Source organism: Puma concolor, chromosome B2 (genome assembly GCF_028749965.1).
Source record: "Puma concolor isolate L17-30 chromosome B2, mPumCon1.1.hap2, whole genome shotgun sequence".
Classification (NCBI taxonomy): Eukaryota; Metazoa; Chordata; class Mammalia; order Carnivora; family Felidae; genus Puma; species Puma concolor.
Window position 1 is genome coordinate 111,053,955 of NC_141671.1, and position 16,016 is coordinate 111,069,970.

The 16,016-nt window shown below is 36.8% G+C and overlaps 1 protein-coding gene across 4 annotated transcripts in view; it reads right to left on the reverse strand.

Annotated features, from left to right (window-relative positions):
* Window positions 1–16,016, reverse strand: part of TBC1D32 (TBC1 domain family member 32) — a 203,767-nt gene that overhangs the window by 100,186 nt on the left and 87,565 nt on the right. For all 4 annotated transcript variants that reach the window (XM_086707707.1, XM_086707708.1, XM_086707705.1 and 1 more), the window contains one exon: window positions 12,257–12,373. In XM_086707707.1, coding sequence (XP_086563833.1) covers window positions 12,257–12,373 — 117 coding nt within the window. The remainder of the gene's footprint in view (window positions 1–12,256; window positions 12,374–16,016) is intronic.

Consider the following 16,016-nt stretch of genomic DNA (forward strand, 5'->3'; position numbering starts at 1 on the left):
CACTTAGGGAAGAAAATTAAACTCCCGAGAAGCCTGCCTTATGGAGAACTTCAGTTTCTAAGCTCTGCAACGTGTGTCAATAAGGCAATCAGTTTTCTAAATCAAGCAGCAGCTTCCCAACAAAGAGCCAATGCAAGTAACACTTTGGACTCTCTCTCTCTCTCTCATACTCACACTCACACACACACACACACACACACACACACACACACACACACACACACAGAAGAAAAAAAGAAGAAGAAAAAGAAAAAAAGAAAAAGGAAAACAAGTCTGAAACTCTTTAAAGGATACTGTCCAGCTGGAGAATAAGTTCAATAGGACAAACTGAGACCAAGAGTAGAAAAACAAAGGAATATCCATTCACATAAATACATACATGTTTGCCCGCTGTTTACATGTGTCCCAATGGCCATGTTTGTGTTATCTGACCCTTTTTACTTCAGAAAGAGATAAGTGAAAGAGGAGGAGGGGGCACCCGGGTGGCTCAGTCAGTCATGATCCCAGGGTTATGGGATCAAGCCCTGCACCGGCTCTGCACTGAGCATGGAGACTGCTTAAGATTCTCTCTGCTCTCCTCTGCTCTTCCCCTGCTTTCTCTATATAAAATTTAAAAAAAAAAAAAAAAAAAAGGCGTGGGGTAGGTCGATCAAAATGTCAGTATTTCTGCACCTGCACCATTAGAAGTGGCTTGTGACTGGTTAGCCCAGGCACATCCATCAACAAAACTCAACCTGTAAGGTTCTTCCTTGGGATTTTTCAACTCAGACGGGTCTCAGTACATTCTGGCTACTATAACAGAGTACCATAGGCTGGGTGGTTTATAAACAACAGAAATTTTATTTCTTATAGTTCTGGATGCTGAGTAGTCCAAAAATCAAGGCACCAGAAGATTTTTTTTCCTGGCAAGGATCCACTTTCTAGTTCACAGTCCTCTTTTCACTTTGCCCTCACATGGCAGAAGGGATGAGCAATTTCCCTGGAGTCTTTTTTTTTTTTTAAAGGCACTAATCACCTCCGAAAGGCCCACTTCCAAATATCACATTGGGGATTAAGTTTCAAAACACAAATTTTGGGGGTATACATTCAATCTATAGCAGGGAGGTAGAGGAAAAGGCCACTCTCCTGTTTGGTGTCATACTGAGCTAAACTGTGACTCCAACAAACGATACATCCATATCCTAATCCAAGAGTAGAAAAACAAGGAATAACTTATGACTGTTCCCTATTTGGAAAAAGTGTTTTCAGAAGTAATTAACAATTCTAAAATCATCCTAGATTAACCCAAATAGGCCTTAAGACTGTTAAAAAACATCCCTATAAGAAGAAGACGAAGGGAAATTTAAGGCAGAGAAAGGAGAAAGCCCTGTGAAGATGGAGGCAGAAACTGGAGTTATGTGGTAATAAGACATGAAATGCCTGGAACCAGAAGCTGGAAGAGGCAGAGAAGGATTCTCCCCCTGGAGTCTTTGGAGGGAATGTGGCCCTATAACACCTGGACTCTAACTGTAACAGAATAAATTTCTGTTGTTTTCAGCTACATAGTGTGTGGAATTTGTTACGGCAGCCTTAGGAAACAAGGACAAGGGGAGATGGTGAAGATGTCAGTACAGAGTGACAGGTAGTCCCATGTACTCTCCAACAGAGAACACCATCTGGAGAAGAAAGCACTAATGATAATTACAGCAGACAATTATATAGCGTTTTTTTATATGCCAAGCAGTGATTTAAACTTTTATATTTCATTTAATTCTCACAACAACCTTGGGATAGGAATGTTTACTGCCCTCTTTTAACAGAAAACTAAAATTTATCTTGTCTGAAGTGACATAGCTTATAAAAGGCAGAACTGGTGATCTAATCCAGGCAGTCTGGCTTCAGAATGCAATCTTTTAACCACTACACTATGTACAGCTTTCAATAAAACCAAGATAGTGGGCGGTAACAGGGCAAGTGGACATAGAGAGACAGACAGAGGTGGACCTGACTACATTCAAAGTTCTATTTCTACTTGTCCCTGTTTTTTGTTTTGGTTTTTGTACTGTGGCATAATGAAGTCCACAAGTATTTTATTTAGCATATACTGCACATCTACTCTGTGCCAAGCATTATGCCAAGTACTGCAAACATATTCTTATCATTGAAAAAAGAGCTGAAAGATCATGTACTACAACCATCCAAAGGTCCTTGGATCCGATTTACATTAATTCCACCAAGAATAACTCAGGATGAGGAACTCACAGAATCCCAAGGCAGTCCACCCCACTTTAGTCAGCTCCGACAATTAGCAAGTTCTTCCTTCGGTTAATTCATTGTTTACACTCCTCAGTTATGTTAAGGGAACTATAATTAGCTAATATGGATTACTCCTGTCACTTGTACTGGCATCTTTGTTTCCCAGCTATCTCTCACCTTGCAAACACACAAGCTGCAGATATTGTTTAGATCTGGAAAATTGTGAGTCAATAAATTTCCTCTTCTGCTAAAACTAATTCAAACTGAGTTTCTCAATAACCAAAGGGGCCCCACCTAATACATCATTTATTTAACTGCAAATTAAGTGATAGGAACTGAAAAGCAATCAAAGATTGTATGTGTTAGAGGGAAAGAGTATTTTGTGTCATTGACCTTTAATTTACTAAAGTACAACTTGAAAGTTGTTTGTAGGACCTAGAATTTTGGTAGATAATTGATATGAAATCGTGAGAAGTTAAGGCCTAACATCCCCAAAATATAATGAATTCCTTAAAACTAAGAAAGAGAACACAAATAGAAGAATAGTAAAAACAAATTGAAAGACCAATGAGAAGAAGTCAATGGCCATTAAGCATATGAAAAAATGTTCTGTTCATGAGAAAAACATACACTAATACTTTTCTCTTTTCAGACAAATATCTGAATGTCTGATCATATAAACTTCTTAATGAAGCTGCTAGAAAACAGTCACTACAGTATCTCATTGATGGGAAAGCAGAGGATTATTCTCTATGGATGGAAATCTAGTGATACATACCAAAATTACAAATGAACTTACCTTTCAACCCAATGATCCCACTTCTAGAAATCTAGCCCAATGATACTAAAATAGGCAGAATTTAAGACGGCCCCAAGATTCTTAAACCTAATGCACGTATTGCTGTGAAGAGATTTTTGCAGAAATCCTTAATTGATTTCAAAATAGGAGATTATCAGGGCACCTAGGTGGCTCAGTCAGTTAAGCATCCAACTCAATTTCAGCTCAGGTCAGGGTTGTGAGATCAAGGCTTCAGTTGGGCTCTGTGAAGCCTGCTTAAGATTTTCTCTCTCCTTCTACCGCTCATGCATTCTCTCTCAAAAAAAAAAAAAAAGATTAACAGAGTGGCTCTGATATTATCACAGGAGCCATTTACAAGCAAAGAATTTTCTCAGGCTGGTCACAGAAAACAAAGTCAAAGAGACTCAAAGCATGAGAGGAATTTCCCCACCAGGGAGGTTGTTCACAGTTGAAATAGGAAGGGGGCCACAGTACAAAGCTCCAGGAACAATACCTGGTGCTCCAAGTGCCAGCAGGAAACCAAGCACTTCAGTCCTAAAACCTAAGAAACTTCCCTCTCCCCAGAATTAATTTGGAATTGAATTTTTCTCCCAGGGCCTCCAGATGAGCACTTAATCTGGCTAACACCTTGATTTCAGGTTTATAATACTCTCAGCAGAAAACCCAGGCACACAGTGCTAGACTTCTGACATGCAAAACCGTGAGCTCATAAATGGGTAGTTTTAATGTGCCAAGTTTGTAGCGATTTGTTATGCAGCAACGAAAATATATATATATATATATATATATATATATATATATATATATATATATACATAGGCATACTGGTAAATATAATAAATATAAGCCAAGCTATTAATTGAGGCATAACTTATAATGACAAAAACTTAAAGAACCCAAGTGACCACCAGTAGATGACTAGATGTATAAATCCCAGCACATCCATACACCACTGTACTATGCATTTGTTAAAAAGGGTAAGGGAAGAGCTCTATATACTTCTATATAGTAATCTAAAAGACAAAGAATTAAAAGAAACATTGTTTATAGCATACTATCTTTTGCTTAAGTCTGAACGGAATAAAATATATTCTTTTTTAATGTAACAGTTGAAGGATAAACCAAAAACTAACAAAACGTGTTAGCTATAAGGCAGTGCTATAAAATACAACTTTCTGCAATGATGGAAATGTTCTCTCTCTGTGCTACCCAATGTGGTAGGCATTGGCCATCTAAGGCTAGTGGGCACTTGAAAACCTGAAGTGTTGATAGAAACGAAAAGAAAAAAGTTTCTAGCTTTATTGAGTTGTAATTAATATAAATTTAAATAGCTACACAGAACTAGTGGCTATATAGTGAAGATCAAACACATGGGGAGAAAGAACAAAGGGGATTCATACATAAACACTTTCTATAAATATACCTTGTTATATATTGGAATCACAAACTTTAAAAGATCATTAATCATGTAATAATTGAAAAGACAAAATTAAGGCAAAAGATAAAACCACCTCTCAATTTAAAACATTCTAAAACAAATCTATCAAGTTAGTGGCATAACCAGGCATTTATTTTGATTTATTTTGATTGTAAATCCTTGGTGGCATATATTCTAAGGACAAAATTAACTGAAATGAAATGTCAATATGTATGCACTAATCTTATAACTATTATATGTACATTGTACAATAAAAGCAAGTAAGTAGTTTTGTTCATGTTATTAGTAACCAAGCTTTTTGGTAAAAGAAAAATATATGAAAAATATTAATATAGGTTCATGATGAATTTCTCTTCTAAAAAAAATAATAAATACTGGGGCACATGGGTAGCTCAGTCAGTTAAGCGTCCAACTCTTGATTTCAGCTCAAGTCATGATCTCATGGTTCGTGAGATCGAGCCCAGTATCAGGCTCTGTGCTGACAGCATGGAGCCTGCTTGAGATTCTCTCTCTCCTTCTCTCTCTACCCTTCCCCTGTTTGTGTGCTCTCTTTCTCTCAAAATAAATATACTTAAAAAACAAAATACTTATTCTCCTCAGCTATCCCCCAAAAGGACTAGAAATAATGACAACCCTAAACAATGAATATTTCTAGTTTCCAAGTTATAGCTTCTAACTAGCAATTCCTAATAAAAAAAAACAACAACCCTTTGAAGATGGTGGATTCCAGGTCTGAGCTAGAAAATGTATACAATGAGCCTGGAGCATCTTATATGAGAAAGAAATATATCAAACAGGAATAAGTACAAGTCAAAAGGACTCAGCAGTCAAAGGAACATCTTGAGTATCAAAAGCAAGATGACTGGGGCACCTGAGTAGCTCAGTCAGTTTAGCGTCTGACTCTTGATTTCAGCTCAGATCATGATTTCATAGTTTGTGGATTCCAGCCCTGTTTCGGGAATCTCCTACTTGGGATTCTCTCTCTCCTGCTCTCTCTACCCCTCTCCTGCTTACTTTCTCTCTCACTCTCTCTCTCTTTCTCCAAGTAAATAAATAAACTGAAAAAAAAAAAAAGCAATAATGACTTCACTGGATTGAAACATATATATATATGGTATATGTTATGGTAATTATTATATGGAAATAATAATAAAACATCCCTTTTGGAGATTACTAGAGCACCAATTCACTACTCTGAGAACATCTAAATAGTCAAGCATTTAATCTGATATCCTTATAAGAAACTTTTTTAGGTTTTCCTTTATTAAACAATTCCAGTTAAATACACAAAGAATGGCAGAACTAGAATCACCATTTCATATCTCCTGGTGAAATAGTCAATCAATGCAACCCAGGACAAATAACCAGTTTTTCCAATAAATCAAGGGCATGGACACAGAACAGTTTTAGAATAAAGACTTAAAAGACATAATAACTAAATACAATTTATATATTTTGTTTGGATCATGACTTGGCCAACCATAAAAAGAAAAAAAAAAGACATTTTCGATAAAAAGGAAACTTATATAGAAAACTTATTAGATCATATTAAGGGATTATAGCTAACATCTTGGATATGACTAAAGCCACAAGGGTTTACAAGGCAGTAATTCAAAAAAAAAGCAAAAACAAAACAAAAAACTCAGAGGTCCTTATTAGAGATGCATACTTATTTATTTACAGATAAAATGACATTATGCCCAAAATATGCTTTATAATTGTCCAGGAAAAAAAACAAACAAACAAGCAAAATGCAGGAGTAAAGGAAACTGGAGACAAATAGAGACACTGACAGAACGGTGACAAAAGCCGCAGTTTAGTGTTGAGTATATGGGAGTTCATTATACCATTTTTTTTTAACTTTGAAAGTGTCCACAAAAGAAAGCCCATGTGCAAATACACACACACACACACACACACACACACACACACACACACACACACACACCTCCTCAGTTTAACTTCCTAAGGTTCATGCCATGGAACTCCCAATGAGACAGATACTGAATTTAAATTATTTTAAATAATGCCTAAGAAGAGCCAAACTCATTAAGAGTCAATGAATCATTAATTAAACAGTAAAGTTACTGAGAACCTACCATGCTCACAGTAGCAAAAGAAAAACAAAACAACCAACTTGCTAGACTTTCAGGGCAAAAGACAAAATATAGTTCCTCTTCTCATAGAACTATAAGGGGAAACAAATGCAAAAATAATTATAAAATAATGTGACATATGAGAAGACTTCACAGAAAGAGTAAAGCAGGAAAAATGAGGAGATACTATCTAGTCAAAAGGCAAGGTTATATAGCTTCCAGATTCCTGAGAAAGGAAGAAACTGTCTAAAGATCCTGGAGGTCAGAGAGTAGAAGGTGACAAGAGAAAAAAGAAGGCTTTGAGAAACAAGGAGAAACTGTATGTCATGCAAAGGAATATAACTACACATGGAGGTAAAGGGAAATCAGCAAAGATTTTAAATAGAATTACTGCATCCAGTTTTCATTTCTAAAGGATCACTTTGAAAATAAATTAGCATGAGGATAATTTACAGGTTGAGACAAGAGGGAAAAAAACAGGATCACACTGAAGTAATCTAGACAAGAAATGAGGGTTTGAACTTTCTTACACCATACACAAAAATATATACAAAATGGATGAAAGACCTAAATGTGAGACAGAAAACTATCAAAATCCTACAGGAGAAAATAGGCAGCAACCTCTTTGACCTTGGCCGCAGCAAGGGAAATAAAAGCAAAAATGAACTCTTGAGACCTCATCAAGATGAAAAGCTTCTGCACTGCAAAGAAAATAATCAACAAAACTAAAAGGCAACCAACAGAATGGGAAAAGATATTTGCCAATGACATATCAGATAAAGGGTTAGTATCAAAAATCTATAAAGAACTTAACCAAACTTTACAGCTGAATAACAAATAATCCAGTGAAGACATGGGCAAAAGACATGAATAGACATTTCTCCAAAGAAGACATCCAGATGGCTAACAGACACATGAAAAAATGCTCAACATCATTCATCATCAGGGAAATACAGATCAAAACCACAATGAGATACCACCTCACACCAGTCAGAGTAGCTAAAATCAACAACTCAGGAAACAACAAATGTTGGTGAGGATGTGAAGAAAGGGGAAAACTTTTGCACTGTTGGTGGGAAAGCAAACTGGTACAGCCATTCTGGAAAATACTATGGAGGTTCCTTAAAAAATTAAAACTAGAACTACCCTACAACCAAGCAATTGCACTAGTAGGAATTTATCCAAAGGATACAGAGTGCTGATTTGAAGGGGCACATGCACCCCAATGTTTATAGCAACACTATCAACAATAGCCAAATTATGGTAAGAGCCCAAACGTCCATCAACTGATGAATGGATAAAGAAGATGTGGTTTGTATATACAATGGAAAACTGCTCGGCAACGAAAAAGAATGAAATCTTGCCACTTGCAATAATGTGAATGGAACTGGAGGGTATTATGCTAAGTGAAATAAGGCAGTCAGAGATAGACAAATATCATATGATTTCACTCATATGTGGAATTTGAGAAACTTAACAGATGACCATAGGGGAAGGGAAGGAAAAATAAGGTAACAGAGGGAGGCAAACCCTAAAAGACTCTTAAATCCAGAGAACAAACTGAGGTTTGATGGGGGTGGAGAGCTAGGGGTAGGGTAGGAAAAATGGGTAATAGGCATTGAGGAGGACACTTGTTGGAATGAGCACTGGACATTGTATGTAAGTGATGAATCACAGGAATCTACTCCTGAAGCCAAGACTACACTGTATGTTAGCTAACTTGAGAATTAAAAAAAAAAAAAAAAAAAAAAAAAGAAGGAAATGAGGGTCTGAGCTAAGGTGGTCTTAACATGAATAGAAAAAAGTAAACAAGATCTAGTCATTAGGAAGGAAACAATCTATAAATGGTGATTAATTACATATATAGAATGAAGTCAACAATGACTTCCAAGTTTCTAGTTCAATCACTGTGAAGATGGTGCCATATGCTGAGATAGGAAAATTGGAAATGAAATTGATTTAGGATAGAAAAAAATTATATTCAGTTATAGAAGTGGTAAGACTAAGATGCCCATGAGTTTTCAGATGTTCATTATCTGGCAGAAATCTGAGTATAGATCTGACAGCGAGGTGAGCGATAGGTCAGAGAGCTGTCAGTAAACAACTAAAAGCCACAGTATTGGAGAAGATCAATCTGGAGGACAGAAGGCAGAGAAAGAGAATACAAAGGAAGTCTCCACAAAGGAGACTCTATAGATAAGACCATAGAAGCTGGACGAGAAACAGAAGAAGTGCCACAGTCATAGGAGAGAGCGACACAGAACAGTGGATCAACTGTGCTGAAAGCTGCCAGGTGGTAAATTAGGTTAAAGGATGGAAGAGGTTTCAGTGGATTAAGAACTTCTGTATTTATTCTGACTTTTGGCAGAACAATTTCAGTTAAATAGTTGAACAAGACGCCAGATTATAGTGCTTTCCAGAGTTGACAGAAGAGAAAGAAGTAGAGACTTCAAATATAGTTAATTTTTTTAGGAGGTTCTTTTTTTTTTTTTTTTTTGGTGGGGGGGAAGGAAGGAAGGAAGAAGAAAACCATAGGATAGTAGCTATAAGAAGACACAGGTCAAGGGAGATGTTCTTTGTTTTTAATAGGAGAGTTTAAACACGTTTAAATGATGAGAAGTAGCTATTCTTCTACATGGTTAAAATGTAATATCCATTTGGAGAAGTAGAATAACAAAACTATTTGCAGTTAAGTGTTTTAAGACTAAAAGACAAAACCTTCCCTAAGTGTAAAGATAATCTTTGAATACACACTATAGATATCAATGAAAACTTGAGAACAAACATACAAGCCATTTGTTCTAGATTAAATAATGCAACTAATATGCATTTGTTTCCCCTAATTGATTTCAACAAAGGCAATAATTTTATGAATATTTAAAAAAAAACTATTCACTGGACATCTATGTGCTAGATAGATGATAAGAAGGACTACGATATCCTACTTGCTCCCAGGCACTCACGGGTGTAGTAAGGAAGACAAAACACCTATATTGCTCATTGCAAAACTACTTAAGAAGTGCTGAGATATAAGTAAGCACAAGATAAAACTGAAACACTTCAAGGAAAATATAAATTAAAAACTCAACAACAGAAGTACCTATCTTTATATTTTGTTCATAAAATTATCAAAAAACTCCAAGAGTACAGAAAGTTTTAAAAAATGAAAATGTTTAGGGGCGCCTGGGTAGCTCAGTCAGGTGAGTATCCAACTTCAGCTCAGGTCACGATCTTGCGGTTCATGAGTTCGAGCCCCACGTTGGGCTCTGTGAAGACAACTCAGAGCCTGGAGCCTGCTTCAGATTCTTTGTCTCCCTCTCTCTCTGCCCCTCCCCACTTGTGCTCTGTCTCACTCTCTCTCTCAAAAATAAACATTAAAAAAAATTAAAGAAAAAAGAAAATGTTTAGGGTTAAAAGTATTCAAATGGCAAAACTATAGAAAAAACAGTAACACACATGACAAAGTGTCCACAAAATAAGATTAATAGATTTTGAGTGTTAATTCTTTATAAATACATGAATATACATTATTTTGTGTATTTAATTTATAAACTTACCCAAAGATGAGGAATTAAATATCTCTAAATGATTAAGAAAAATTACCCATTTGGGAGTATGAATATGAAAAAAGTCTCAAATAAATATGTATACACTGCCCTCATGGGGTAGTATTATGTACTTCATTAAAATATAAGCAAAAAAGGTATTGGACCCCTTGGATATAGTTTAATCCTAATTACCCTAACCAATGAGGAAGCAATACTAGTGTGACTAATAATATAAACCATACATATTTCTATTTATGCCAAGTTTCTTTCCTGGTTGGGGAGCATTAACTTTGTATTCCAGTAGGTACTGTAACTTTTGGGCGACCTGGATCAAAAATTCCATGCACAGATAATTCAGAGCTAACATTCCATGGGTAAATCAAATCAGCCTTTAAATCCCATTAAATAATGTTCCTTCTTTTTCAACTTTTTTATGTTTATTTATCTTTGAGAGAGAGGGAGAGACAGAGCATGAGTAGGGGAGGGGCAGAGAGACAGGGAGACACAGAATCTGAAGCAGCCTCCAGGCTCTGAGCTGTCAACACACAGCCCAACAGGGCTTGAACCCACGAACAGTGAGATCATGACCTGAGCTGAAGTCGGACACTTAACGGACTAAGCCACCCAGGTGCCCCAGTAATGTTCCTTTTTTTCTATCAAACTGCATTGTACTACAAATCTCATTTATAAAAGGCAAAGACTATGGCACAAAAACAGACACATAGACCAATGGAATAGAATAGAAACCCCAGAACTAGACCCACAAACGTATGGCCAACTCATCTTTGACAAAGCAGGAAAGAACATCCAATGGAAAAAAGACAGTCTCTTTAACAAATGGTGCTGGGAGAACTGGACAGCAACATGCAGAAGGTTGAAACTAGACCACTTTCTCACACCATTCACAAAAATAAACTCCAAATGGATAAAGGACCTGAATGTGAGACAGGAAACCATCAAAACCTTAGAGGAAAAAGCAGGAAAAGACCTCTCTGACCTCAGCCGTAGCAATCTCTTACTCGACACATCCCCAAAGGCAAGGGAATTAAAAGCAAAAGTGAATTACTGGGACCTTATGAAGATAAAAAGCTTCTGCACAGCAAAGGAAACAACCAACAAAACTAAAAGGCAACCAACGGAATGGGAAAAGATATTTGCAAATGACATATCGGACAAAGGGCTAGTATCCAAAATCTATAAAGAGCTCACCAAACTCCACACCCGAAAAGCAAATAACCCAGTGAAGAAATGGGCAGAAAACATGAATAGACACTTCTCTAAAGAAGACATCCGGATGGCCAACAGGCACATGAAAAGATGTTCAGCGTCGCTCCTTTTCAGGGAAATACAAATCAAAACCACACTCAGGTATCACCTCACGCCAGTCAGAGTGGCCAAAATGAACAAATCAGGAGACTATAGATGCTGGAGAGGATGTGGAGAAACGGGAACCCTCTTGCACTGTTGGTGGGAATGCAAATTGGTGCAGCCGCTCTGGAAAGCAGTGTGGAGGTTCCTCAGAAAATTAAAAATAGACCTACCCTATGACCCAGCAATAGCACTGCTAGGAATTTATCCAAGGGACACAGGAGTACTGATGCATAGGGGCACTTGTACCCCAATGTTCATAGCAGCACTCTCAACAATAGCCAAATTATGGAAAGAGCCTAAATGTCCATCAACTGATGAATGGATAAAGAAATTGTGGTTTATATACACTATGGAATACTACGTGGCAATGAGAAAAAATGAAATATGGCCTTTTGTAGCAACGTGGATGGAACTGGAGAGTGTGATGCTAAGTGAAATAAGCCATACAGAGAAAGACAGATACCATATGGTTTCACTCTTATGTGGATCCTGAGAAACTTGACAGGAACCCATGGGGGAGGGGAAGGAAAAAAAAGAGGTTAGAGTGGGAGAGAGCCAAAGCATAAGAGACTGTTGAGAACTGAGAACAAACTGAGGGTTGATGGGGGGTGGGAGGGAGGAGAGGGTGGGTGATGGGTATTGAGGAGGGCACCTTTTGGGATGAGCACTGGGTGTTGTATGGAAACCAATTTGACAATAAATTTCATATATAAATAAAAAAAATAAAATAAAAAAAATAAAAGGCAAAGACTAAAAGAAAATGACTTACAATAACACATGTTGGGACTTCACGAAGAGAATATTCTGCTTTATTAGGAAGCTCTCGATTGCCTACCAGCTCATAAACAGCAGGATAAGGTAACAAGTTCACCAGTCCTAGAAAACACTAGGCAGAGAAGAGAGAAAACACAGTCATTTAAACGCTTCATTTTTTCAACCACATCCATAAAAGAGTCATAAACATAGTTTTATAGGACTATAACTGTGAGGGTTAATTTTTTTAATAAGCCTAATTAATCCACATAAATGTGAATTATATGCATGTTAAGTACCAAATAGTTAACATCAGCAATAATCTATGTGCTGATAACACATAGCAATAGTAACAGAATATACAAGAGTTGGAAAAGGTTATAAAATGTCTTGTATCTCTTGAAAAGTTTTTTTTTGTAATGTTTATTTAGAGAGAAAGAGAGAGAGAGAGAGAGAGAGAGAGAGAGAGAGAGAATGAGCACGAGTGGGGGAGGGGCAGAGAGAGAGAAGGAGACACAGAATCTGAAGCAGGCTCTAGGCTCTGAGCTGTCAGCACAGAGCCCAGTGAGGGGCTCGAACTCAAGGACTGTGACATCATGACCCAAGCCAAAGCCAGACGCTCAACCAACTGAGCCACCCAAGCACCCCAATAAGTTTGGTTTTTAGGAAAAAATGAAATGATCCATCTTTCTCACTCTTTGCATTGTAATAACCAATGTGTAAGAAATACAAGAGAGTAACACTTTGGGGCTCTGAAGCAAAATGATAAGTTCTATATATACTTGCACTCAGATCACAAGGCCATCTTTACCCTTTACATTCATTGGAAATCCAACTAATCTAAATATTATAGTTAATTTTTAAAAGTCATGGCTTTCCTATCAAAACCAGCTCATTTTCTGGTGCAATCTTAATAAATTAGTCTCTCCACGAAGTTTTTAACCTCTCATTCTCATTTCGTCTTACTAAAAGCAACCTGAGTATTTGGATCCCTGCACAAAAGCATGCAGTGGTTTCCCATCACTAACCATCGAGTCTAATAAGCTCCTTAGCATGACTCTCAAGGCACCTTACTAATTGATACCTTTCTTCTCTTCACACAGTCAAAAGCCTCCTTTCCCATTATCCCTCAGCAGGAAGTCACCATTTCAGTCAGTTGAAACTGCCTGTGGTCTCCTTCAAGTGACTGCCACATATGGAAACTTTTTATCCTACCAACATGGTCCTCCTGCCCTCCCACTTACTCTGTATCCCACTTCACATCTAGAAAAATGCTACATTTTTTTCTAGAAGACTTTCTAATGAACTCTATTCACATCTAGAAGCCTTGTATTCTGCCAATTCTCGTTTCATTTGTATTGTATTAATTTACTTTTTGTAACTATTAACTTTTCTCCTTGTCATTTTAAAAACTTTTTTCTAGATTCAGAAAATTTGAGAATCAAATTAAGAATTTTCACTATAATCAGAACACGAGAAAATTTTAAAGAACAGTTAATCTCTCATTTAATAGATGAAAAACTTAAGGACCAGAGAAGTTAAGTGACTTGGCCAAAGACATGCAACCAGAGATTTGGTAGCAGAACTAATCGCCATTTTCTTACTTTCATGGTTAGGTTACTCATTAAAAACCTAGTATAATCTTCAGACACTATTTAACAATGTCACCATTGCTACATAGTTCTTGTTTGAGGACTTAGAAGGTAGAGTCTCCTTTATCCCCTCCTCCACCCTTATACTAAATGCAATATTCCTTACAAATAACAGTGGTTATAGTGATTATATTTAACACAGTGAGTTTTTTTTTTTTTTTTTAATTTTTTTTTTTTCAACGTTTATTTCTTTTTGGGACAGAGAGAGACAGAGCATGAACGGGGGAGGGGCAGAGAGAGAGGGAGACACAGAATCGGAAACAGGCTCCAGGCTCTGAGCCATCAGCCCAGAGCCCGACGCGGGGCTCGAACTCACGGACCGCGAGATCGTGACCTGGCTGAAGTCGGACGCTTAACCGACTGCGCCACCCAGGCGCCCCTAACACAGTGAGTTTTAACAAATATGTTGTAGAATGAAAAATGAGCTCTTTAAAAGCTTCCATTTTTTACCATGAATATTCCATAAAATGAAGATGGAATTTCTAACCATTTCTAAGAAGAACATAATCCACACACTCATTATTTAAAGCTGGTATCATTTGGATAGCAATAAAGTGATCATAAAGTAGAATAACTAAATTTAATAAACTGGTTGCCATTTACTGAATGCTTATCTAAGGAACACTATGCAAGAAGTGATCACTATAGAGGGAAAAAACTAGCATCAAGGAAAGGATGTTTAAGGAATATGTCTATCAATTATAAGTAAAATAAATGGCAGGAAAACTAGAGAGTTCATGGCCACCTATGAAACCACCTAGGAAAAATTTACTAATCACCAAGGTGTTGACTACAAAGGTGATTAAGATAGACAGACTTCATATATTTTTATTATTTAATTTATAAAAAAACATAAGCTAAAAAATAAACAGAAAATGCTTTATAATTTAAGCATGTAAATAATTTATGTGTCCTGAATATTAACCCAATATTTAGTTATAAATGAGTCTTATTATTTTTTTAATGTTTATTTATTCTTGAAAGAGAGAGAGAGAGAGAGAGAGTGTGTGTGTGGGGGGGGCAAAGAGAGAGAAAGAAAGAGAGAGAGAGAGAGAGAGAGAGAGGATCTGAAGTGGGCTCTGTGCTGAGAGCAAAGAGCCCAATGTGGGGCTTAAACTCACGAATCAGGAGATCACGACCTGAGCCAAGTTGGACACTTAACTGACTGAGCCACCTAGGTGCCCTAAATGAGTCCTTCCCACCTATTATAACAATGACAGATATAAGAAACTTATTTTTTTTTCAAGAAACTCTTAAGTGCCCATTTTGACATTTATTATGGACATTTGACATTGTCCAAAAAGGCACATGGTCTTTACAGATTACATATCAATACTATATTGAGAGTTTTTGTATTCTTTGCACATGAAGAATTCCATGGGTAAACATGAAAACTTCCCTACCTACATCTAAGAAATAAAATAATGTGGACCACACAGAATCATGAAAACTTCTGATAAGGTTTTATATCAAACTTCAGGTAAAAACAATTGAGTAATTATATTTGAAAAAAAACAAGCTAAACAATTTAAAAGAAACTTGAGAAGATTTCAGCAGCTTGTCTCTAGGAGAAAAATTCATTTTTCATACAATGAGCATTTTTAAAAGACATCAGCATCTTTAAAATTGTGATGGTTTAATATGTACTTGTAGAACTCAAGAAAATATTTATAACATAATCATGAGTACCCACAGAAACATCATTAAGATATTGCTAATATCAGACATTAATTATCCTAAAATTTGTTAGCACAAAACATTTTATTTCAAAGTCTTGAAGAAAATGAGGTTTTGTAAAATAACAGTATGGAAACAAATGGAAGGTCAAATATTTGATATATTTTGAAACTATAGCATTTTAATGTTTGTTTATTTTGAGAGAGTGAGCAACAGAGGGGAAGAGAGACAGGGAGAGAGAGAGAGTCCCAAGCAGACTGTATTGTCCACACACAGAGCCCAACACAGAGACCATGAGATCCTGACCTGAGCTAAAATCAAAGAGTTGTACATCCATCCAACTGAGCCACCCAGGCATTCTGAGACTAAAGCATTTTAAAATCCAAGATCATGGGTGCCTGGGTGGCTCACTCAGTTAAACATCCGACTCCTGGTTTGGCTCAGGTC